Consider the following 23,853-nt stretch of genomic DNA (forward strand, 5'->3'; position numbering starts at 1 on the left):
TAACCTGTGCTGTATGGCTAAGCAATGTCTCAGTGTATGCCATGTAGTTGGATGGCAATAACCTGTATGGCGAAGCAATGTCTCAGTGTATGCCATGTACTTGGATGGCAATAACCTGTATGGCTAAGCAATGTCACAGTGTATGCCATATGTACTTGGATGGCAATAACCTGTATGGCTAAGCAATGTCACAGTGTATGCCATGTACTTGGATGGCAATAACCTGTATGGCTAAGCAATGTCACAGTGTATGCCATGTACTTGGATGGCAATAACCTGTATGGCTAAGCAATGTCTCAGTGTATGCCATGTACTTGGATGGTAATAACTTGTATGACTAAGCAATGTCTCAGTGAATAACTTATAATTAATGTCAATCATTTGAATAATGTCAATAAGTTATATGGATACTGATAGTCAAAGTAACAGTATCAATGTAACAGTCAACTATGTATATGGATGGAAGTTTTGCAACCCGTTCATCCCTAACTTTGAAAGGTTAGATTATTCCCGACTTTCGGCCGAAATTCATGACTTTTTCACGACTTTTCCCGACTTTTCAAAATCCTTGACTTTTTCCCGAATTTCCCGGAATTCCCGACTGGTAGACACCCTGAACCTTGTTTTAATGTGAGCTCAGCCATTGTCGGGGAACGTTGTAATCTTTACCAGCCTGTAGCTTATAATGCGAGCTTTATTCTGGTTTAGGTTGGTACAAAAATTGTGCGTAAAATCCCGCCTGGCAATGCTTTTGTCCCGTTTTCGGGGATTTTCTCAGTTCCAGCCATATTACAAAGACTCTGGTTATTGATCCAGGCAGTGCTGCTACCTTTGGGTGTTTCAGTGAACTACGTCCACTTTCGGAGTAACGCAGAACAATCACCACTGCTCTTTTGTGATTCGTCTTACTGAGATATTTCAATACCAATAGCGATGGCTGATTAAGTTAGCGCGTCGGGGCTCCGCCCGGGCCTCGCCGCCATTGGCGAGCGCCTGTTTAAAGGTTTTCAGCAGCGAATGTGTTAAAAAGTAGATTATAAGGAAACCTCCGTGGAAAGAAAGAACAATATTTTAAAATCAAAATAATTATAAAAAAATCATAAGCGTTTATTGTAAGTGTATCACGTCATTGACTATACACCTCTACTAGATTGAACACTATGCGGTCGCTTTGTTAACAATACACTGGTTCTGCATTAGTGTATGGTCCACGTAGTTATGTTAGATGACGCTAGGCGCTCTTCAAGCGCCTTTAGTTCCCTTAGATAACGTAGGATCGCGCTGCGAGTGCCCGTCGTCTGTCACTGCAGATAACCTCGGCTATGATGCGAATTGCGACTGCGAGCTGCGAGTGCCGAGCAGTGACGATTACCATGTTGATTAGCGCGTGGTAAAAAGTACAAATTGCTGGGTCCCCCATGAGATATTGCGTGATATACAGCTTGCTTAATTTCTTTGATTGTGTGTCTTCGTATCCATTGGCAAATGTCAGCTGATTTTCATTAAAGCAAAATAGATTATAATTTCCAGAAACTTTTCCAAAACATGGCATATTTACGATGGTAGGCTCTTATAACTTACATTCTCATTATCTTGGGAGTTTTATTTGACCCATGGAACAATACCTAGAAGTATTCGTCACCAATTCTGAAACAGTAAATAAAAAAGTCCCTATGTTGTCACCAACATACAGTACGTTAAACACACACACTCGAAATCGACACGACACACCGGTCAAAACTAACGACGACGTGCACAACCGTTACGACCGTCGCCATGCTCAAACATTTGCGAACTGAAGTTTGGCAACAATACAGCTTTTAACATTATGGCGTCAAACTAAGGGATGAAGGAGATGGCACAAAAACTTTATGACACGTCACTCAAAGGTAGCGAGCGGCATGTCATGTCCCAACGAATTGAGACGGGGCAACTCGCGCCCAACACCGTCAGGTGACGGAATACTTACACATGCCTAGTCCCCTAATTCAAATCTGTGGTTTTGACTCATTGTAGCTATTTCTCAAGTTCCTCACAAAAAATAAGTATCATAATTACTCTATTAAAATTAATTAGAAATAGCGTCCAAGCAAATATTTGTAACACTTTGCATTCCCCATTATTTCAACATATTGAGATATTATGAGAACTACTAATCAATAGTGTACAGCACGCTGTTTCATAAACTATAATTATTAATGTTGATTTTTGCCATTTTATATTGTATAGTACAGTTAATGAAAGGTTTATTTTAAAATGTGTATCCGGTGTTGAAATAATCAATTTATTATTGGTGAGGCCTTACCCGAACCGTGTCATGTTGAAAACATCAAGGAAGTTGATACTTTTGTCCAATAGTTTAATGTTTCATTAATAAAAAGTTGCATAGTAACAGCTGACTATCGTTACATGAACACGGTGTCAGCAGTGTCAGAGGCCAGAGTTATGTCACTCGACGTTGAGCCCGGTGTGGGTGAGATAATGGAAGTGATGGTTTTAGTTTTATTTACATCACTTCCGCCGTCATCGTGCCCGGGCGACTGCCGAGTGCCGACTAGTCTCGTCTCTCCTCTCATTGTAGTGTGCTAGTAGCTTTTACATTCTCCGCGCGGGGGCAGCACCAGACAGAACACATGTTTCCGTTATACAACGATAGGTTGCGTTGCCACCGCACCGCTATCTGGTTATCTACTAAATGCATTACATGTTCAATCTAGTAGAGGTGTATAGTCAATGCTATTACCTATTATCTATCTATCATTTATTATCTATAATCTATTATAGACTCTTAAAAACTGTTGTGAGACAGTTAGTTATGGTATGCATGTTGCAGTTTTACATTAAAGATGTCTTGTTTTCATTTGATTTTTTAAAAATTTTTTTCTTATTTAAGATTTTATAACTATTAAAGTTCTGTAAGCTTTTGTTATTTTCAACAATCTTTTTGTATCGACTTTTGTAATAAACTAGGTAACGTTCGCAGAGGCATCCACAAAATTGAGCGGAGTCATCAAGGGTTCATATTATATTGTTTTTGTCATACTGCAGTAAAAACATTCGTTTTTAATGCAAGTGTTGCGGGTGTAAAGTAGCATTTTTACTCTTTAGGGAGTAAAAATCGCTTTTAGCCTCTGTCGAGTAAAAATCAGCTGTTGCCAACTCAATTGTAAATTTTGATTGTAAACGATTGCATGTATTGAAAATATTCACCACTTCCTGCGTCGTGGGACCTGTTTCCTTTCCTTCTCAAAGCATTTTAGGATTGAATATACATTAATCTAACTGCCACAGACGGTTCTCACACTATGCTCATACTTTACTACTTCCTAAGCCACTTCCTACGTCGTCCATAACTTTCCATAAGAATTTAGTATTTTAGATACGTTAATCTAATTGCCACAAACATTCCCCACACTCCGCACTGCTAGCATTTAATACTTCTTTCACCATTTCCTATGTCGTGGGGATGCTTCCATCCCTTCTAATAGCATTTCAGCATTGCAGATACATTAATCTAAATGCTACAAACGGTTTCCAGTTCCCATACTCCACACTGCTCACCTTACTACTTCCCTCACCTCTTCCTACGTCGCGGACCTGTTTCCCTCTCTTCCCATAGCATTTTAAGATTGTAGATACCTTAATCTAATCGTCATAAACAGTTCCTACACTCCGGACAGCTCGCCTTGACTACTTCCTTCACCACTTCCTACGACTCGGACCTGTTTTCCTCCATTCCCATAGCATTTTAGGATTGCAGATACCTTAATCTAATCGTCATAAACATTTCCCACACTGCGGACTGCTCTCCTTTACTACTTCCTTCACCACTCCCTACGTCTCTGACCTGTTTTCCTCCCTTCCCATAGCATATAAGGATTGCAGATCCCTTAATCTAATCATCATGAACAGTTCCCACACTCCGGACTGCTCGTATTTCCTACTTCCTTCACCACTTCCTACGTCTCGGACCTGTTTCCCTCCCTTCCCTTGGAAAAATTAGATTGCAAAAACCTTAATCTATTGGTCATAAACAGATCCCACACTCCGAACAACTCGCCTTTACTACTTCCTTCACCACTTCCTACGTCACGGACCTGTTTCCCTCCCTTCCCATAGCATTTTAGGATTGCAGATACCTTAATCTAATCGTCATAAAAAGTTCCCACACTCCGGACTGCTCCCCTTTAGCCTACTCCTTCACCACTTCCTACGTCACGGAACTGTTTCCCTCCCTTTCCATAGCATTTTAGGATTGCAGATACCTTAAACTAATCGTCATAAACAGTTTCCACACTCCGGACCGCTCACCTTGACTACTTCCTTCACCACTTCCTATGTCGCGGACCTGTTTTTCTCCCTTTCCATAGCATTTTAGGATTGCAGATACCTTAATCTAATGGTCATAAACATATCCCACACCTCGAACAGCTCGCCTTCACTACTTCCTTCACCATTTCCTACGTCGCGGACCTTTTTCCTTCCCTTCCAATAGCATTTTAGGATTGCAGATACCTTAATCTAATCGACATAAACAGTTTCCACACTCCAGACTGCTCACCTTCACTACTTCCTTCACCTCTTCCTACGTCACGGACCTCAAGCTAGTGTCGTCATTTGATTATATTTATGATCCATACCGTTTTTGTTCTAATATCTGTGGAATAATGCTATCCGCTATTCCTTTCAAATTCAAATTCAAATTCAAATTATCTTTATTTATATTATGTACAAAACGTACAATAAATAGTGTCAAGCTTATAATTACTATGTACAAATACTTAACCTAAACAAAAAATACAGAAAATAAAACTATCTATAGCTGTATACATTCATAAAAAGTTCATCTATTGAGTAGATGGGTTTTTCTATCAAAAATTCTTTAAGTTTTTGTCTAAACTTTTTTTATCCTTAATATCTTTTATTTCATTTGGTATTAACTTTAAAAACTGTACACCGGCATATGAGGGCTTATTTTTATACATTTCTAAGTTGGGTTTCGGTAGAACTATATTATTTTTGTTTCTAGTGTTGTATTGATGGGTTTCACAATGCGTTTTAAATTTTTCCTGGTTATTTTTTACATGTACGATACATTCCAGTACGTACAAACTAAACACAGTTAATAGTTTCAAATTGACAAAATGTTGCTTTACAGACTCGTTATAATCTAGATTTAACATTATTCTTATTGCCTTTTTCTGTAAAACAAGTATCTTATCTAAATTTTTCTGGGAAGTGCCTCCATACACTACTATTGCATAAGATATATGTGATTGGATATGGGCATGAAAAACTATTTTTAATGTTGCTAGGTCACTTAAATAAAACATTCTTTTCAAGGCATAGATTCCAGAATTTACCTTACGCACAATGCTTCCTACATGATGATCCCACCTAAGACATTCATCAATATGGATACCTAAAAATTTTGTACAATCAATTTGATTTATTGTGTTTTTGTCAATAAAAATATGAGGGCTACACTTATTTTTGTTCTGCTTAGTGCTGAAAGAATAATAAAATTAGTTTTTTGTGAATTTAGCATTAATTGATTGTTTACAAAAAATTCTTGGATTTGTGATAATTCTATATGAGCTGCTACTTCCAAATCAATCTGACATTTAGCAGATACAATAAGATTAGAATCGTCAGCATACTGTACGAGTTTAGAATTATATATTACATTGTTACATAGACAGTTTGGCATATTCTTAACATAACAAATGAAAAGCAAGGGTCCAAGAATAGACCCTTGCGGGACGCCATGCTTTATACTTTGTGTTGCGGAGGGAATTTTTGAAATTATAGCGTTGTTTATATGACTAATTTCTGTAAATTCCTTTATCTACTGCATTCAAAAGTCAACAGCTGATCATAAGTCTTTGTTTTTGTTTATGTGTCAAATACTGCTTCCATAATTTATTGATCATTAAAAAAGTGACATTATTAAATATTATGATTTACAAACTAGCCAAACTATAACAATAAAATAAGTATCCATAGAGACGGCTCATTTTCATTATTTTGAGAATTGCCAACACAAGCTAATTTCTTTTACTAATAATTAATTCTATTCTACTTTTTTTACACGTAAGTAATTACAATGAGTCATATACTTTCTATTGCGGTAGGTGTAGGTGTTGGGTTGGCAGTTAGTTGGCTGTTGGACCAAGTTTTGGGACCTCCTCCTCCTCCTGCTGCTGCTCCTCCTGTGTTAGGTGGGGCAGTAGAGTTTCACGGCCACCCTCAAGCAGCCGGGGGGTAAAAGAGCAGGGACAAGTGCGGGGGTATGGCAACGACAAGAACAGAAAACAAGAACAAGAACAGAAAGAAAGACCCAGTAAGGGTAAATACCCCCGCCGCAGCAAACCTGCAGACTATTTAACAAGCCACGCCTTAAAGCTAAAGCTACCTGTAAAATGAGCATAAAATTGGTGAGACACTAGATGATCAATGGAGTCATTACTTGGAACTGTAGAGGATGGAGAAAAAGCTGAGGAACAAGAGACTGCTGAACAACGATTGAAACAGATCACAAATGGAGGATTGACAAGATAGAGGAGGATTGACATCTTGATCAAGGACTTGAATCCCACTATGAAAAAACATAATTTGTCAAGGTAAATAAAACCAAGAAGACGAACAATGAATTTTGCAAGACTTGTAATGATGACAATTGCATGGAAAATCCAAACCTGCTCAGTCTGTGAACGTGAGACCTACACCAACACTCCAGCTGAAGGGAATCTAAACATGTTTAAAGAAAATACACGTTGATACATTGTTCCTTTAAAATGTGTTTTTATTGTGCTTAGTATTTGGACCCGAGCAACTAGTTTCTCTGCTAGTTTACAATAAGCCTGGCATCCGTTTTAGCTCATGGAATATCTCTGTTCTGCGTGTTTGTTAAGATTGTGTGACGCTAGGATCGCTGAACTACCTAAGTCGCTTGTCCATGTGCAGGACCCATGATGTTAAAGGTTTTTATTAATGATAAAATAAATGACTTGGAGATTTTATTTTTTAAATGTTGTTCAGACAAACAGAAATATTGTATAGTAAAAACTGAAAGTATAACATAATAATTATGGAATACATGACCACGCTTGTAGCTAAAATTTGGTCTAAGCTATCTGGTTATCTACTTAATGCATTACATGTTCAATCTAGTAGAGGTGTATAGTCAATGATCCATGTAGTTACGTTTTAGTGCACTAATGACGATTTCTTTTTAGCAACTTTTAAATTGTGCGCTTTACTCTGGTTATAAAGCCAGAGACTATGGTCTATGATAATGTTTTGGTTCAGGTAGTTAGTTGGTTAGGTAAGTCAAAACCTTTACCTGAAAAAATATACTGTGCTACAAATTTTCTTCAACTTATTGGGTGACAAATCTGCAAAGATGTACAGCATAACTCCAAAAATCCAAATCAATTGGGACCAAATCACATTCGGATAGTTAGAAATTTGGATGATAGAATTTTTACCGAATTGCGGTATACTTTATAGAAAATAGGCTGAGTCAAGCCAAGCTTTTACTATATTGCAATTGCAGAATGTCAGCAAAAAATCGAAAAAGTCACGCTTTTGGCGCAATTGTGGAGGACCACGGCGACTTTCTGAGAGCGCGGGAGACGATACACAGGAACACCACGGAAGACGTTCAATATTTGTCTGCGATCACGGCTTCTGCCTTCTTTAATACAATTCTTATTACTGTAGGTTTTAAAATTCTTTCTGTAAGCGATTTGGATAGTCGTCAATACGGATGGTTGGAGTTTGGATAATTGGAGTTCTGCTATATGTTTGAAATATCATATGAAAAGTCTCACTTCATAACAGTTTATGTATGTAGCAATAACACCTACATAGGAAAATAATTTCCCAATCTACTAAATCAGCAACATTCGTCATACCTACATTTTAAAGAAGATAAGTTATACACGTAAAGAAATTAATCAAGTAGAAAGCACATGTTTTGTCAATGAACATTGTTTTACACACACATAGTTGAATGACAAAATGTTGAATTACCTTGAAAAGAAAAGGTGTCTGCTGAAGTTGTCTGTGTATCACGATGATGTTGAATATGAAAATCAAGCCACAGGTGAGCAGATAGGACTGTACAACAGACGACAGTACAACTGCTACAAACACCACTGACACAACACAGACCAGTATAACTGTAAGGTTTGGTCTCACTGTAATCTCTTGCCTCACCGCCATGATGCACAGCACCTGCCAATATAGATACTGATTAGGCAATAAACTAACAATTGTAAACCAAAACTTAAGTTATTTCAAGTAAATTAATCCTACTTAACATAGCTCATGACAATGTTCAGTATTTTGGGTTAGAATTTTCATCTGGAAAATAACCTCTAATCTGCTAGTGTTTAATTCTACCTTTGTCTGCCGATAAACTACTGTGACCGCTTTCCATTACATCTTCTTCCTTTTCAGACTTCAGCCACTTACAACCCTATTCCAGACACATTTTGTGTCCCTAAACCCTAACAGCACATCTCCCTTCCCTTACCGCTCTGAGAGATAGGGATTATTGGGATTTCTAAGTCCTGCTGTAAAATACACGAGGGGTCTGCGGGATTCCCAAATCATCGGAACAGGCACGAACTAATGTCTACACTATTAGCCGTTACACAAAATAATTTTTGTGTAACAGCTAATACTTGGGACATAAATGAATTTTGTGACATTTTTGGACAGAAAAGACTATTTTTAAGGTTTTTGAAAAATTGATAAGATATTTTCAGTTGCATATACAATCACTATTATTGCCATTGTGTATCATAAACGTAAGCCTGCTTATCCTATCCTTTCTCACACCTATTCTCAGGCAATTAGCCCTTTCTCTCCAAACCTAACCTCAGAAATGAACAATGATAGACTTAATCTATCTGAGTTTTTCTCAAGTCTAAAAGTACTAATGATACAAGCCAGATTGCACAACGGTTCAGCTTAATTTTTACCTCCCTATTTTTCAAAATGTATATGAGAGTCAGAGAGTGCTAAATTCACCTGTAACAAAATGCCTATTGCGGCAACCATTGCTGGCATGTTGTAGTTGGCTAGGACCTCAGATAGGAATCTAGACATCTTCAGCAAACTTTGATGATAAAGCTTTTCCACTTGTGAGTGAGACGACGATGAGTTGACCAACCACTCGTAGTGTGCAGATTTAGCCTCTTCAAACTTCTGATAGCCCTCTGAAAACAAGATACACTTCAATTCCAGACTTGATTCCAGACGTTCACAGGATTTTTTGAACCATTCATGAAAAGCCGAAGGTGAATATGTTGTGCAGTAGTCCTACTATTTTGCATTTCCCCAATGAAACTGCTAAATTTTACAATGATATAAATTCTTATTGTACACAGCTCTCCCTATGTTTAAACGAATAAAACAACATCAAGCTTTTGATAATGTGCATGGTTCTCCACAGGGCCTTGAAAATACAGATCTGACTACAGACTTGCTTAAAATAACTTGGACAGTTTGGTTTTTATTGAGGAATTATCTTAACCATTATATTTTCTGTGTCTTAAGTGTGGAGGAGGTTGAAATGTACTTGATCTCACTTAAGAACTCATCATCCCCGGACAACTGTTTAGAGCTTGTAGGCAAAAGATGTAGCCCACTTAGAGTTTAATAAATACTTTCTTTCTTATATTCTTAACTTATTAATCATCGCAAATATAACGGTTTCTAATTCCAGACTCAATAGACTCTATCGTTTATACCTATTCACTGCTACATTGATTCTTGTAACTGTACCCAGCAATGCAATATCCGAGTTGCAACCTAACAGTGAAGCACTACCGTGTCGTCTGACCGTGAGTGGTGTCGCCGCCATTGCGCAGGAAGTTCCCACTCAGCTGTAGAGCGTTGTGCAGTAGAGCGTAAAGTCGCTGAGACACAGTCAGCTGGGAGAGTAATGGAAGAGTCACCACACCAATGTTATCAGCTGGTATAGGACTGCCCCACAGCACACTCAACGTTGCGGCAAGGTCAACCTGTAGAATTTCTTGGCTGTGAAACATATTGAAGATTGTAAATAGATTTAGATCACTTAAATCGTACTGAAAATCTTAAAATTCATAGGCGAATGGATAAATTATCAGAGTTTATATAGGAGAACCGGATATTCCGGCATTAGCCCAAGAGGTACAATAAAATACGCCTTCCAGACACATTCAGAATAGTTTGAAGGCGCCTGATGTTAAAAGGTGAAAAAAATACCAAAGTCAGACAATTACTCTGATTCCGTAAGTAATATTAGCAATTTTTATGATAACACCTATTTTTGGACATTACTCGGTATTCCCAGCTTTGTTTAAATTCTGAACAAGTTGAACTAATCTTTTTCTACTATGAATTAATTGTGACAGTAACAAAATAACGCCTATCATTACTTACGTTGATTCTGTGACACAAGGCAGTCCTAGGACTATGACAGGCACCAACACTTCAGGTAGAGATACACCACCGTGACTGCCAGAGTCCTTCATACCATGGTCACCACAGACCACCAGCACTCCTTGCTCCTAAAACAAGGCAGAGAGGTTGTGTCTAAGTTTTTAATAATGACTGGTAGATTGTTTTTCATTGCTAGTTCAACAAAATTTGTGGTATGAAAACGCTTCTAGGGAAAAGTAGGCCCTACGAACAGTAGGCCTATGAGGAACCGTTGTTTAAATGTCTGTTCTGGTAGGCTGTGCTTTGGTACCAACACGACAGAGACCTATCAATTATCAATTATCAATTATCAATTAGTTAAGATGGGGACGCCACTATGTGCGTATTTTAACCCAAATATGAGTGTAGGATGAGTGTAGGATGAGTGGCGCGATCTTGTAGTCTTGTTAGTGACTAAGGCCGACATGTTCCTTAGACACAGCTGTTAATTAATAGCCCAAACAGCTAATGGCAATTAGCAGCACAGTCTGACAATGAAAGCTACTCGCCAGGCACAGAGTAAGTTGCAGGTGCTGCAACTGAGAACGGCAAACAAGGTGGTTGCCGTTGTACTATTTTACTAAGAATTAAGTGAATGCACTGTTTTATGTCATAACTCAAACTCAACTAACTTTATTTACCTTTTTACAAACATAGAATAACAAATAAACATATGATAATAATTAATAGAAATTAACATGTGTTATGAAATAAACTGTTCTCACAACATCCTCCCTTTTAAGTTTGAAAGTTCTTCAACCAGCTTGGTTTTTGTATATTTCTCTTTGGACGGTTGTATGGTTCTGTTTGATGTGTATTTGCTGACAAATTTTGTTCACTGTTTTCCTCTCTTAAATAAGGGGCAAGTTTGAGGTGGAATCGATTTCTTCTCACATTCCTCTTATCAGTTTCAACAATATATGAACGAGGGCTGTCCAGGATTTTCACAATTTTGCCATGTCTTCTAAGGTCCACAATCCAAACTGGGTCTCCTATATGAAGAGGATTGAGAGTTTGCACTTTGTGCCTTCTATCATAGTTGTGTTTGTACTTCTCACGATATGTTTCTTCTCTCCCTTTAAGATCCTTTAGATCTGGTTTTCCACAAAGCAAATGTCCTGTCTGAGGCAATGTGCTCCGTAATCGGCCACCAGACTGACTCTTTTGCACGTAAACGACACTTGGTGATTCCAAAATGACCTTCATGTACTCTTTGAAGTGCCCAAGACTGCAGAGCTGGCGGAATTACAAGTCTTGAACCTCGTAGTATCATCTCATTATCCACACTTAGCTCATCCTTAACTGAATTATACGGTTTTAGGTCATCTCGTAATGATGTCTTAGAATTTGTTCCTCCAATACTTTAGCAACTATGCAGTCGTTTATATCGATGGACGACAAAACCATTTGAACAAACGCTTGAGTTTCTTCTTCTAACTCACGGTCATCAGTACCTGAAAATGGGAGAGGTGCTCTTGAAAGAGCATCAGGAACTAGAAGCTGCTTTCCAGGAATATAAGTAATTGAAAAATCATATCTCATGAGACGCAATCGAATTCTTTGAATTCTTGGAGACAATTCATCAAGATGTTTGGATTTCAAAATTTGAAGTAGTGGTTTGTGATCTGTTTGTATTGTTATTCTCTTGCCAATAATAAATTCTTGAAACTTTTCACATGCCCAAGCAACAGCTGTAGCCTCCCTCTCGATGTTTGCATAGTTTTTTTCAGAAGGAAGAAGGCTTCGGGATGCAAATGATACTGGTCGTATAGAACCATCATCTTGAACTTGAGAAAGAGTTGATCCTAGTCCTTGAAGCGAGGCATCACAGGAGATAATTGTTTCCCGATTTACATCGTAAATGGCTAGGCAAGGAGAGTTAGTCAAAATGAGTTTTATTTCATCAAATGCCTTCGCCTGCTCTGGACCCCATATCCATGGAACGTTAGCTTGAAGTAGTGAATTCATTGGGGCCAAAATCTTAGCTTTGTCAGGAATAAACTTACCAAGAAAGTTTACCATCCCATTGAACCTTTGAAGTTCTTTTACGTTTTTTGGGCAGTCCATTTTGAGAATGGCGGAAACCTTTTCCTTATCAACAGAAATTCCATCGGATGAGAGGAAATGCCCGAGGAATTTAATACTGGACTTCCCAAACTCAGTTTTGTCTTTGTTAAGTGTCATTCCTACATTTTTAAGCTTTTCAAGTACTTGCCGAACAACTGTATCATGTTCTTCTTTCGTTTTGCCCCAAATCAGAATATCGTCCATATGGACTGCGACATTTGACTGGTTGTCTAAGATTTTGTTCATGCATTTCTGAAAATGTTCAGGTGCTGATGTGATTCCAAATGGAAGTTTGAGAAATTTAAAACGTCCAAAAGGGGTAAGGAAAGTAGTTAGGTCCTGGGAATTTACATTTAAGGGGACTTGCCAAAAACCACTGTTTGCATCAAGTTTTGAAAACCATTTTGCTCCTGAGATTGAGCTGAGAGACGTTTCAATTTTGGGAATCGGATGATAAGACCGCTGGATGGATTCATTCAACTTTGTTAAGTCAACACATATGCGGACATCTCCATTAGATTTAGGCACTACTACCATTGCTGAGCACCATTCAGTAGCATGCTCAACTGGTGTGATTACATTATTTTGTACCATACTTTTTAGTTCTTTTTTCACTTGACACATTAGGGGTAAAGGTACTGTCCTAGGAGTGGTTATTGCGTATGGCTTTGCACCATCCTTAAGTGCTATTGTGTAGGGATCAGGAATGACGCCCAGACCACTAAACATTTCATGGTATTCGGTAAAAAAGTCACTGTCTACCTCTGCAACTGAATTAACAAAAGTTAAAATCTTCAAGTCCTGTATTGCTGGACGGCCAAGCAAGGGTGAAATGAGTCCCTTCACTACGTATACCATGTGATTTATTTTAACATCTCTGTATTGGATATTAGCTCTAACACAACCTACAGTTTCTAATTTTGTTCTACCAGCCCCAAACAACTCAACTAGAGTCGGCTGGATCCTACTTGGATCAACTATGCCAGGGGGAATTACTGTTACATCTGCCCCTGAATCAATTTTAAATGTTTGTGGTTTTCCCTCAAATACTAATTCTAGTTTCCAGGGCTTACATTTTGACCCATCCCCAAGTGTACCTATGAATACTTTATTATTTGAAGGTCCAAGTTCACTTACTTCATTTTCGTCAGTTACTTCCTGTGCTTCTTTAGATCTGCAGACCTTCGAAAAGTGACCAATCTTTTTGCATAAGTTACATGTTGCGCTTTTTGCTGGACACGTGCTTCTTGGATGGGACGGTTTATAACCACACCAGATACATTGCGCTGGGTATTCTTGTTTCTTTTGACGAAACCTATATCCTTGATTTTGGTTTGAACTCGATGACGTAGTTACTTCAATTTGAACTCTTTTCTCATCACATAAATCTGCCTTCTCTTTCTTTACGTTATCTGCATGTCTTATTACTGTAATGGCATTGTCTAAATTCATCTCGGGATCTAGCAACAAGCGATCACTAAGTTTCTCATCATTTAAACCCAGTATTAGTACCATCAACACCATTTCATCATTAAGTGAACCCCAGTCACAGGTTCTAGCCAAGGAATGGAGACTAACTATAAACTCTTCAACTGTTTCATTAATTTTTTGTTTTCTCTTCAAAAACTTTGCTCTTTCAAAAATTAAGTTCCTCCGTGGAATAAAATGTTTGTCAAATAAATCTAAGACTTCTTCAAATGTTAGCGTTGATTCGGTTGCTAAATTAAAAGATGCAAAAATCTCATCAGCTTTCTCACCTAATGTGTATATAAGAGTGTTGATTTGTTTGTTCTCAGACTCTTCAGATAGCCCAGATGCTGACCGATATCTTTGAAATCGTGTTTTCCATCTTGGCCAATCTGCTGGTACAAAGGAGAAACTAGCTGGAGGTTGAATAACTGAATGAGTGTTAGATACAATGATTGACTTCATAGTTGAATTGTTGTATTCATTTTCTCTGCTTCTTTGATTTTGTTCTTGTTCATTTTCATTATCTTCATAGTCAGATTGTTTCCTTCTTGGATTTCTCTTCTGAGGCATAGCTCTAAACCGCTGCCACCATGTACTATTTTACTAAGAATTAAGTGAATGCACTGTTTTATGTCATAACTCAAACTCAACTAACTTTATTTACCTTTTTACAAACATAGAATAACAAATAAACATATGATAATAATTAATAGAAATTAACATGTGTTATGAAATAAACTGTTCTCACAACAGCCGTCTAGTTAATTCACTAATATTATTCAACTATCTAAACCTAAACCAAAAAAATAAACCACCGAAACATTGTAAAAGTGATTGTGTCAGCATTAGTGAACATATATTGCAATCTCGGCTACAACATCATCAATGATCACAGCAACATCCATGATCGTTCCCTGCAATTACGGTTAAATTGTTATCATTTTCCAGAATTGTGATTTTCTCACTTGACTCGACAATGTAAAAGGAAACCCGTAGGAGTGCTGTTAATGAATACACACTCGGCCATGAACTATAGGAGACAATTATTCAAATATTAAAAGTTGTTGTCCCATACAAAATTAACATACAATTAACAGACCGTTTCCAATCACTCAGTATCATTGTTGCAATTGTAGCACAGACTACAGACACATTGCTAGTTGTATGTAACAAATATACTACTCATCTTGAATTAACTTTTCCTGTAAAAAAAAACTCTTATTGCTAACATATTGAAAAGGTATACAATTTTCACCATTTTGATAGCTAAACAAATGAGTTACCTGTTTCAACAAGTGGTTATGTAGCTGTTTTATTACTCCGTCCATCTCCCTGAGCTTGGGTTGAATTAGAGAGCTCTTGGGACCCTGGATGTGGCCAATGTGGTCCAGTCCCAGGTAATGCAGAATCATCAGGTCCCAGTCAGACATGGAGAGTTCTCTGTCTAGATGACGTGTCACATTGTCATCAACCTACAACATAAACAAGCTATCAAACTACAAATCAAAAAAATCTCCCCTTAAAAAAATCTGTTGTTGTATTACTTGATGGATTGTTACAGACGATTTCAAATTTTGTTGTTCCTATTATTAATTGTGAAGGAAAACATGTGCAATAAATAATCCCTAAAATATCATGACCGCACCATCACCAAAAACAAACTTCAATCACAGCACTGTTGCTGGAGGTGGAATGGTAAGGCTGCAGTCAGAGCTCGCTACTTTTTTAGGTTTCAATGACTAAAACATTAAGTGAATCTGAATAAAAGAAATAGAAGATTTATCCCTCAGGAATAATTAGTCTTAGGAATATTCATAAGGAGGCAGATTCGTACAGTAAAAATGTAACTTTTTACTAACTGTTAAGTAGCCTACCTGTAAAATTAAAAACCATTTTTTAACATCAAAAAACTATGAATGAAATTGTAACCAATAATAAACATTACCTCAGTATAGTCATTGACAAAGAAAGACGAAGTTCCATCATTCCGTTTAAACTGACGAGGAAATAGTTTGACCCAAGTGTCATCTCCATAGAACACAGCTCGCTTGGACTTGGTGAACTGTCTTACAATGTTGTCAGATATTAACTCCACTGTGCCCAGGTTGAGGACAACATCTATGAAGCCTGACACACTTCCTGTAACAATAGCCTGGAAAACAGCTTCATGACAATCAGTAGGCCTTGATGTAGAACATGAAAAACTAGTCCAGGATAAGAATAACAGACGGTGTATGTAACTTATGAAAAACCATTCCCACAAAAAATATTGTCAGTTCAAGTGTTAGGCCTATAGTTTAATGTTTTAATAGTCAGAGGTTTAATTGAATTGAGTTATTTTGATGTAGGCTAACCCCACAAATAAATTTGATCGATTTTAATGAATTTTAAAATTTTGCATTTGGCTACATTTCCACTTTTAAGCGGTGTATTCAGTGAAGCTTGACTTACTCCAAAGGCCTGCCTAGCCATTGGACATTGTTCTACCCTTCTGGTCAGATAGCTTAAACCTCAACTTAAAATGAGGCCGGCAACAAATTTATTAGATATAAAAATAATACAAAATATATGAACACAACTCTTGATACCGTACATGTTTATTTCTTAATAATAAATGTAAACATTGAATTATTTACAATATGAAATTATTCCAGTCATATGATCAATATTAAATAAAAGATAGATATTTGGAATATATAACAACTAGAGAACCCATGCGGCTCAATGAGCCGCATAGTATGAAACATAACGCCGAGGAAAACGTTAAGCTTAAATTCGAGTAATTCTAGTTATATCTTAAGAGTTGTTTAAACACTTGTTAGAAAATAATTTTAAATATCTCTATTTGCGTCGTCTCGCCTACATTATTTCTGCTCTCAGTTTTAACTGATAACGTCTAATGAATGCCAAACGATATGCTTCAATTCGAGTAAACATATTGCTACAAAGTTTTTCCAGCATTGAGAATTGAAGAAAACTGTTACCTTACTGATAACCTGTGTTAAGTAATTTAAGTTGGGCCATTTTATTTCTTTGATTTGAGACATCCCCCTAATCAAACGAATTTTCTCCGTAGAGAATCCTGAAAAGTGGGGTGATATCAGCAATTTCCTGTGCTCCATTTTTTACCCACAAAACTGGACAGCCATAATCTGCTTTGAATAGGCTAAAGCAGCAACACTATTGAAAGTTGGTTAACGTATTTTAATGTGTTGTCTGTCAGTCACAGTATATGCCCCGCATCAGAACATTCTCACATTGTTTAGTGGAGTCTCTCTTAATACCTGTCCCAAAGTTTTGAAAGTGTCGAAATAGGCCCATTGATTTGTCGAAATAGGTTAACTCTTGTAGCTATAAGATTTGGATGACAATTTTCATTTTCTCTTTTTGAACAGCGTATATTATTAATATACGTAATATAAGCGTTAATATACGCGTTTATTTTTATTTGCCTCTCCTGAATCATAAAAATAAACTTGACCATAACTACTCGATCGTTGAATACATGAACTCTAATTCCTTCGTTTGGTCTAATATTGCCACTAAGACTTTCAATAGCAAATGAGTTGTTGAAACTTCTTATTTTGGACTTCAAATGTCTGGATTGTGTTGGTATATTCAGTAAAAAAACCTTGTATAAGTTTGTCCGAGGAACTGGCAACATAACCTAGAAGTAAACAATCCATTTGCGTTTTTTCTCAGTTGAAGTAGAGCGAGTAATACAAAAGTTTACAATAAAAACGTAAGGTCCGCCAAGATTTGGTATAATCCTACTACTTGAACTTATCATAGTCAAGGAAATAATATAGTTTGTACTAAATGTTTTGAAATATCTCGATCTGTCAGTGTCCGAAGTAAATATTTCTTGCAAGCATTTATTTGATCTGGCATTAGGCAAGTTTACTTTACCACCATGACAACACTATGTGCTTCGTATATTTTTTCACTTCCAAAGTAAGTTGAATAGCAGAACTGGCAAATATTATTCATCTCACCAAGTGAATGTGTATCTGGATGGATATCTGTTAGACTTAGACCAGACCTCTCTTTTTCTACTCTCCTCATACGCATAAGATATCTTGTTATTAATTATCTCCTCCTCCCGTTTTCAATATTTTTCTTTTAACTTGAGGCATTTTCTGTTCTTCCAACAAAACTGATTAACGGTTTAACTTGTTCTTAACCTACTGAATATTACAAACAATACTATTTACTCCCAAAAGCTAACAATTTCTTTTTATAAACAGCTGTTTTTGTTTTTAAATTTGTTCTATGTATTTCTTATGGGGAAAACCCGACCTTTGAGAGGGTCTCACGCCCTTAAGAGTAGGAATTTTAAAATTCTAAAACCTTATTGCAAAACTACATATTAAGACGAACCTTTCGACACCTTAAACGTTAAAATTGGTCTACAAATAAGGGAGGAGTTGCGTTAACAAAAAACGGCTTCACGTATTATATATATAGATTCCTCCCTACTTATTTAAGAGAATGTTCATTTACAAGTTCATCCTTTTAATTGGTTTTCTGATTCTCATTGAGCTGCGAATTTTAGGAACAGGAACATCTGGTTGTGAGTTTGCATTGGACACTGCAAGAAAATGACTGAAATACAAGACCTTATATCTACTTTGAACAGTTTTATGACATTAATGACACAACATACAAGTCAACAGACAGAACAGCCTAGATCAAAACATAGTACCAAGGAACTACTACAGAGCAATGCCTTGATGTTTGATGCTTATGATGAAAGTAAGGAAACGTTTGAAAGCTACACTCAGCGTTTAGAAATATTTTTTTTTAATTAAAGGATTGACAGACAATGATTCAGAGACTGAACAATTGAAAGGTTTATTTTTAATCAATTGCTTAGGTGCTAAGCAGTAAAATCTGATCTGCAGTCTAACATCTCCAGACAAACCAGACTCAAAAACATATAAAGAATTACTGATGTTACTAAATGAGCACCTAAGCCCAAAGAAAAACATACTTACAGAACAGCACAAATTCTTATCCCGTTTACAAGATGGAAATGAATCAATCACAAATTATGTCACAGTCCTCAAACAACTGGCTTGTTCAGCAGATTTCAAATCTGGGTGTAAAGAAGGAAAATGTACAAAATCAGTTATAAACCTCATGCTCAGGGCTCAATTCATCAGAGGCTTATATGACTCGGACATCAGAGAAAAACTCTTACAACTGGGGGAAATATCATTTGACAAAGCCTTAGAAATCGCCTTAGCTATAGAGGCATCAAAACTTGACAACCAGATTTTATATACTAGTAATAACCAGAATGATATTCACAAAATAAGTAAAACAACAAAGAACAATATCGGCCCTAAGATAAAAAGTTTCTCAACCAAAAACCATTTCTCTAATGACTCAAGCAAAAAGAAAGACAGGAAAAACAAAAGGCTACAAAGACTGGGACTTTTAGATGTCTGTTTGCACTGTGGATGGAATAACCACGAAACACAAAATTGCCGATTAATAGATGAACTAAATTGCAGGTATTGTCATAAAGATGGACACATAGAAAAGGTTTGCATAGCGAAACCAATACAGGAATTACAGTCTTCAGAGAAAAATGTAAAAAGAGTTGATGAAATTGATTCTGAATATGAATACGATGTTCAACGGATCATAAATGTATTGAAGAATGACGAAGGAGATGACAGAATGATGATTAACGTATCTCTAAATGGTAAACAGCAACGTTTTGAGTGTGATTCCGGAAGTCGTGTTAGCATAATAAATAATGATGACTTCAAGAAACTAGACTTACATGTTCCAGTTTGCAAAACAAGTGCTATTTTTCGATCTTATACTGGACAAATTTTCAAGCCAATCGGGGTCTGTACCCTAAGCATATCTTACAAAGGGAGATCTTGCAGAGAAGATCTATACATTGTAAATCTACCTAAAAACGCTATTCTTGGAAGGGATTGGATTCGAAAATTGAAAATTAACTTACACAATATTAATCTTGTTAATATGAAGAAACCAGAGGTTGATACCAACACTGTTGTCAAATCTATCAAGCAAAGATTCTCAAGCGTTTTTGAACAATGCATTGGTAAAACACCCAACTTTACATGCTCTTTAAAACTAAAGGATAATTCAAGACCTGTGTACTTAAAACCCAGACCAGTACCTCATGCTCTTCGAGAAGCTGTTGAGAATGAACTAGATAAACTTGAAAAAGAAGACGTAATAGAGAAAGTGGATCAATCTGAGTGGGGAACACCGATTGTTGTGATTCCAAAAGCAAATGGAGCGGTCCGTATTTGCGCGGATTACAAGGTAACTGTGAACCAACAACTACATGACAGTCGTTATCCAATACCAAGAATAGAGGATATCCTTAACAAAATGAGAAATGGAAACTATTTTTGCACTTTAGACATTTACAAGGCTTATTTACATCTTTCAGTGGACTCTGAAAGTTCTAAAATCCAGACAATTACCACACATAAGGGTACATATCTAGCAAAAAGACAGTTTTTCGGAATTAAGACTGCCCCAAATGAATTTCATAAATTTATTGACCAAGTTGTACAAAATCTTGAAGGGACAGTGGCTTATTTTGATGATATTGTTGTACAAGGCTGCACTTTTGAAGAATGCAAATCCAGGCTCATAAAGGTCTTAGAAAAATTGTAACAACACAATCTACATGTGAATGTTGAAAAATGTAAGTTTTTTGAGAGAAAGGTGCAGTATCTGGGTCATATCATCAGCAAAGACGGTATCCAGAAATCACCAGAAAAGGTAAGGGCAATCCATGATGCTCCCCGTCCAACAAATATCACAGGAGTGCGTCAATTCCTTGGACTAGTACAGTACTATTCAAAGTTCATCAAAGATGCATCTACACTGCTAAATCCCATCCTCGTCGCCAAATTATTAGATATAAAAATAATACAAAATATATGAACACAACTCTTGATACATGTTTATTTCTTAATAATAAATGTAAACATTGAATTATTTACAATTTGAAATTATTCCAGTCATATGATCAATATTAAATAAAAGATAGATATTTGGAATATATAACAAAATTTATTGAGACTTTTGAGTCATTTGATAGACAAAAAGAGACACCTTCAACCTCTGTATACCACCATACACAGTATGTCTAAAACAGTGGTTCCCATCTGTGGTACGCAGAGGCCGATGCAATGGTATGTGGTAATCTTCTATCTTTGAGTATTATGTCAGGATATGCTCTCTGAAGTAGTACGCCAGGAAAAAGGTTGGGAAAACACTGTGTAAAAGGCACACAAAAGCTTATCTACACACCTTTATCCTGGGCAGAGTGACAGTAGGAGCAGCCACCCTAGCAGTCATTTGACAACCCCCTCCTCTCCTCAACACCTCAGCTGTGTAAGGCATGTTCTGTTGTGTTATAAAGTCAACTCTCACACCATCAATAACCATCAGAACAGTCTTGGAGGCACTGCCGTTGTACAACTTCTCTTTGTTGAATCTAAAATCAGAATATAGTATTCTCACAGGGTAATCTTCATTGTGGCCATCATAGCCAGGCTGAGAAAATCCTAGCTAAGTTACTGAAGATTCCTCTTCAAAGTAGAGAAAGGTTTCTTGAAGCTATCTCAAACTGACAGTGGTTGACGCAAAAAATGGATTCAAATTCTCAGTTTATACACACAAAATGCTGTGCCATAGCTCATAGACTCCTAATCTAGTGAGTTAATTACACTGATTTTGGCTCAAAGCAACAAATGATCTTAAATCAGGACTTGTAAGAAGCCAAAACCCAGGTCATCAACTACAAGGACGAGTCAAAGGTGTGCAGGAAAATTTGGTTTGTCCTTTATTACATTAAACAGCTCTTGGCCAACTACAATGAATAATCTGGCAGTTAAAACTTAGACAAATTTGCCTTTGTCTTTCTCAAATTTGCCTTACATTAAACAGCTCTTGGCCAACTACAATGAATAATCTGGCAGTTAAAACTTAGACAAATTTGCCTTTGTCTTTCTCAAATTTGCCTTACATTAAACAGCTCTTGGCCAACTACAATGAATAATCTGGCAGTTAAAACTTAGACAAATTTGCCCCTCGTGTAGTTAACTTACAGGCTATTACTGTATACAGTTACCAGAACCAATGTTCTTAATTATCAATTGACAAAATTTCTGTTTCATTGTTGCAAGGCGAATCTGGCTCCTTAGAAACATTCCAGATTTCTTTGGCAGTGACTATATTTTTAAGGGTTTAGTTATATAAGATAGCAGCTTATTTCTCTTTAAAATGTTGGCCTAAAGAAGTCGGTACCTGTTTAAAGGAACCTTCATTATTATCGATGAATTTTTTCAATTTATCAATATTTTAATTTTCGATCCAATTTATCAGTATTAACAAATTGAAACATTTCAGCTGACAACTACGATAAATAAATTGTTCAGTACTGTATCAACAATCAAATTAATAAAAAAACATTACGTCTATATTAAAATCAAACTGTTCTAAACTAACCAAACTTGCTGTACCATTTTAAAATTCTGTTTGATATTACCCACAATTTTGAAATTGTGAAGCAAGTTTGGTTAGTTATGTTACCGGTAGGTTAGTTTAGAACAGTTTCATTTCTTAATCCATGTACCTATGTATCATTTTGCCTAAGCAGGATCAGTTGTCAATTTGTAATTTAAATGCGTTTGAAGTTATTAAAACAGTAAGGAATATGTATCGTAAAGGAAAACAATAATTTTGACAAATCAAAAAAATAATCAATAATAATGAATGTTCCCTTACCTGGAAAGTACCAAAAAGTCTCCATTTTGTCGTCACTATCTTAAACACTATGAGAGTAGAAGAGTAGATTAGAAGCTATGTGCTGGTTAGAATCGCTCATAATGCATTTTTAATGGAAAATAACTTACAGATTTTAAAAAATCAACATCGGCCATATCTGCCAAATTTAAATAGGACCTAGTCTGAGTTTCTTGAAGAGTTTATGTTATGATAAGTTAGAATTATTGGCATTTAAATACTACCTTTAGGTAATCTTACCTGACATCTTGCAGAGAAGTTGGAAGATCATGTTCCGATGAGAAGACGTCAGATGATTTCTTGATTGGGAAAAACCCATAGAGGTATAGCAAAACACACAAAAGTCCAACAGTAATACAATATTGACTGAGAGCCAGCCCATAGCCTTTCATGTCACTTGATAACAGCTATAGACTACATTAGTAACTAGCTCCACCTCTAATCTTTTAACTTATTATGTCACCAAGAGGAAGCAACTTGTAGCAGCAACCTAAAATTGAATGTTTTTATTAGATATATGAGTTTTGTAGGCTTAATTAATTAAGTTTAACTTACCGGTAATTTAAACCAGAGAAAAATATTTATTTTATTAGTTTCCACATTAGCCTATTTATTACAGTAGGCCCATACTAACTTATAGATCCTCGGTACTGGTACTATTCTGCATTGTACCGAATCCTAATGTACTATTAACTTGTAGCCGGTGGGGCGGAATTAATGACATGAAGATGGTGGGGGTGTTAAGTTAATGGTATGATATGGTGTGGGATGGGTACATTGGTGGGAATTGGGGTAATCAGGAGGGAATAAACAGGGTAATGCTAATAGGTTAGGAATAGCTGTGTCTGGACCAAACTCAATTTAAGCGTGCTGAATCTGCTACCAATAAAATTAGGAAGATTGCTGGGGACCAGAGGGACGGAGATCTTTTACCCGGATCAGAACACCTGCCTAGTCAGCTTTGATTTACACTAATTTAACTAACTATCTAGCTGTAGACCTATCCTTCCAAGTATGAACTGAACA

General features: G+C 36.6%; 1 protein-coding gene across 1 annotated transcript in view; it reads right to left on the reverse strand.

Moving 5' to 3' along the window:
* The window catches only part of LOC128997120 (GPI ethanolamine phosphate transferase 2-like), a 34,159-nt gene extending 10,848 nt beyond the window's left edge, over positions 1 to 23,311 (reverse strand). The window contains exons 1-8 of the mRNA XM_054422701.1: positions 23,068 to 23,311; positions 21,331 to 21,517; positions 15,962 to 16,168; positions 15,300 to 15,488; positions 10,441 to 10,568; positions 9,857 to 10,053; positions 9,043 to 9,230; positions 8,038 to 8,241 (exon numbers count right to left, since the gene is read on the reverse strand). Of these exons, the coding sequence (XP_054278676.1) occupies positions 8,038 to 8,241; positions 9,043 to 9,230; positions 9,857 to 10,053; positions 10,441 to 10,568; positions 15,300 to 15,488; positions 15,962 to 16,168; positions 21,331 to 21,517; positions 23,068 to 23,219 (1,452 nt within the window). The 5' untranslated portion in view covers positions 23,220 to 23,311. The remainder of the gene's footprint in view (positions 1 to 8,037; positions 8,242 to 9,042; positions 9,231 to 9,856; positions 10,054 to 10,440; positions 10,569 to 15,299; positions 15,489 to 15,961; positions 16,169 to 21,330; positions 21,518 to 23,067) is intronic.
* Between the last annotated feature and the right edge of the window lie 542 nt (positions 23,312 to 23,853).

This window comes from Macrosteles quadrilineatus, unplaced genomic scaffold (genome assembly GCF_028750875.1).
Source record: "Macrosteles quadrilineatus isolate MER2022 unplaced genomic scaffold, UCM_ALF_1.0 Scaffold_6__1_contigs__length_79288215, whole genome shotgun sequence".
Classification (NCBI taxonomy): Eukaryota; Metazoa; Arthropoda; class Insecta; order Hemiptera; family Cicadellidae; genus Macrosteles; species Macrosteles quadrilineatus.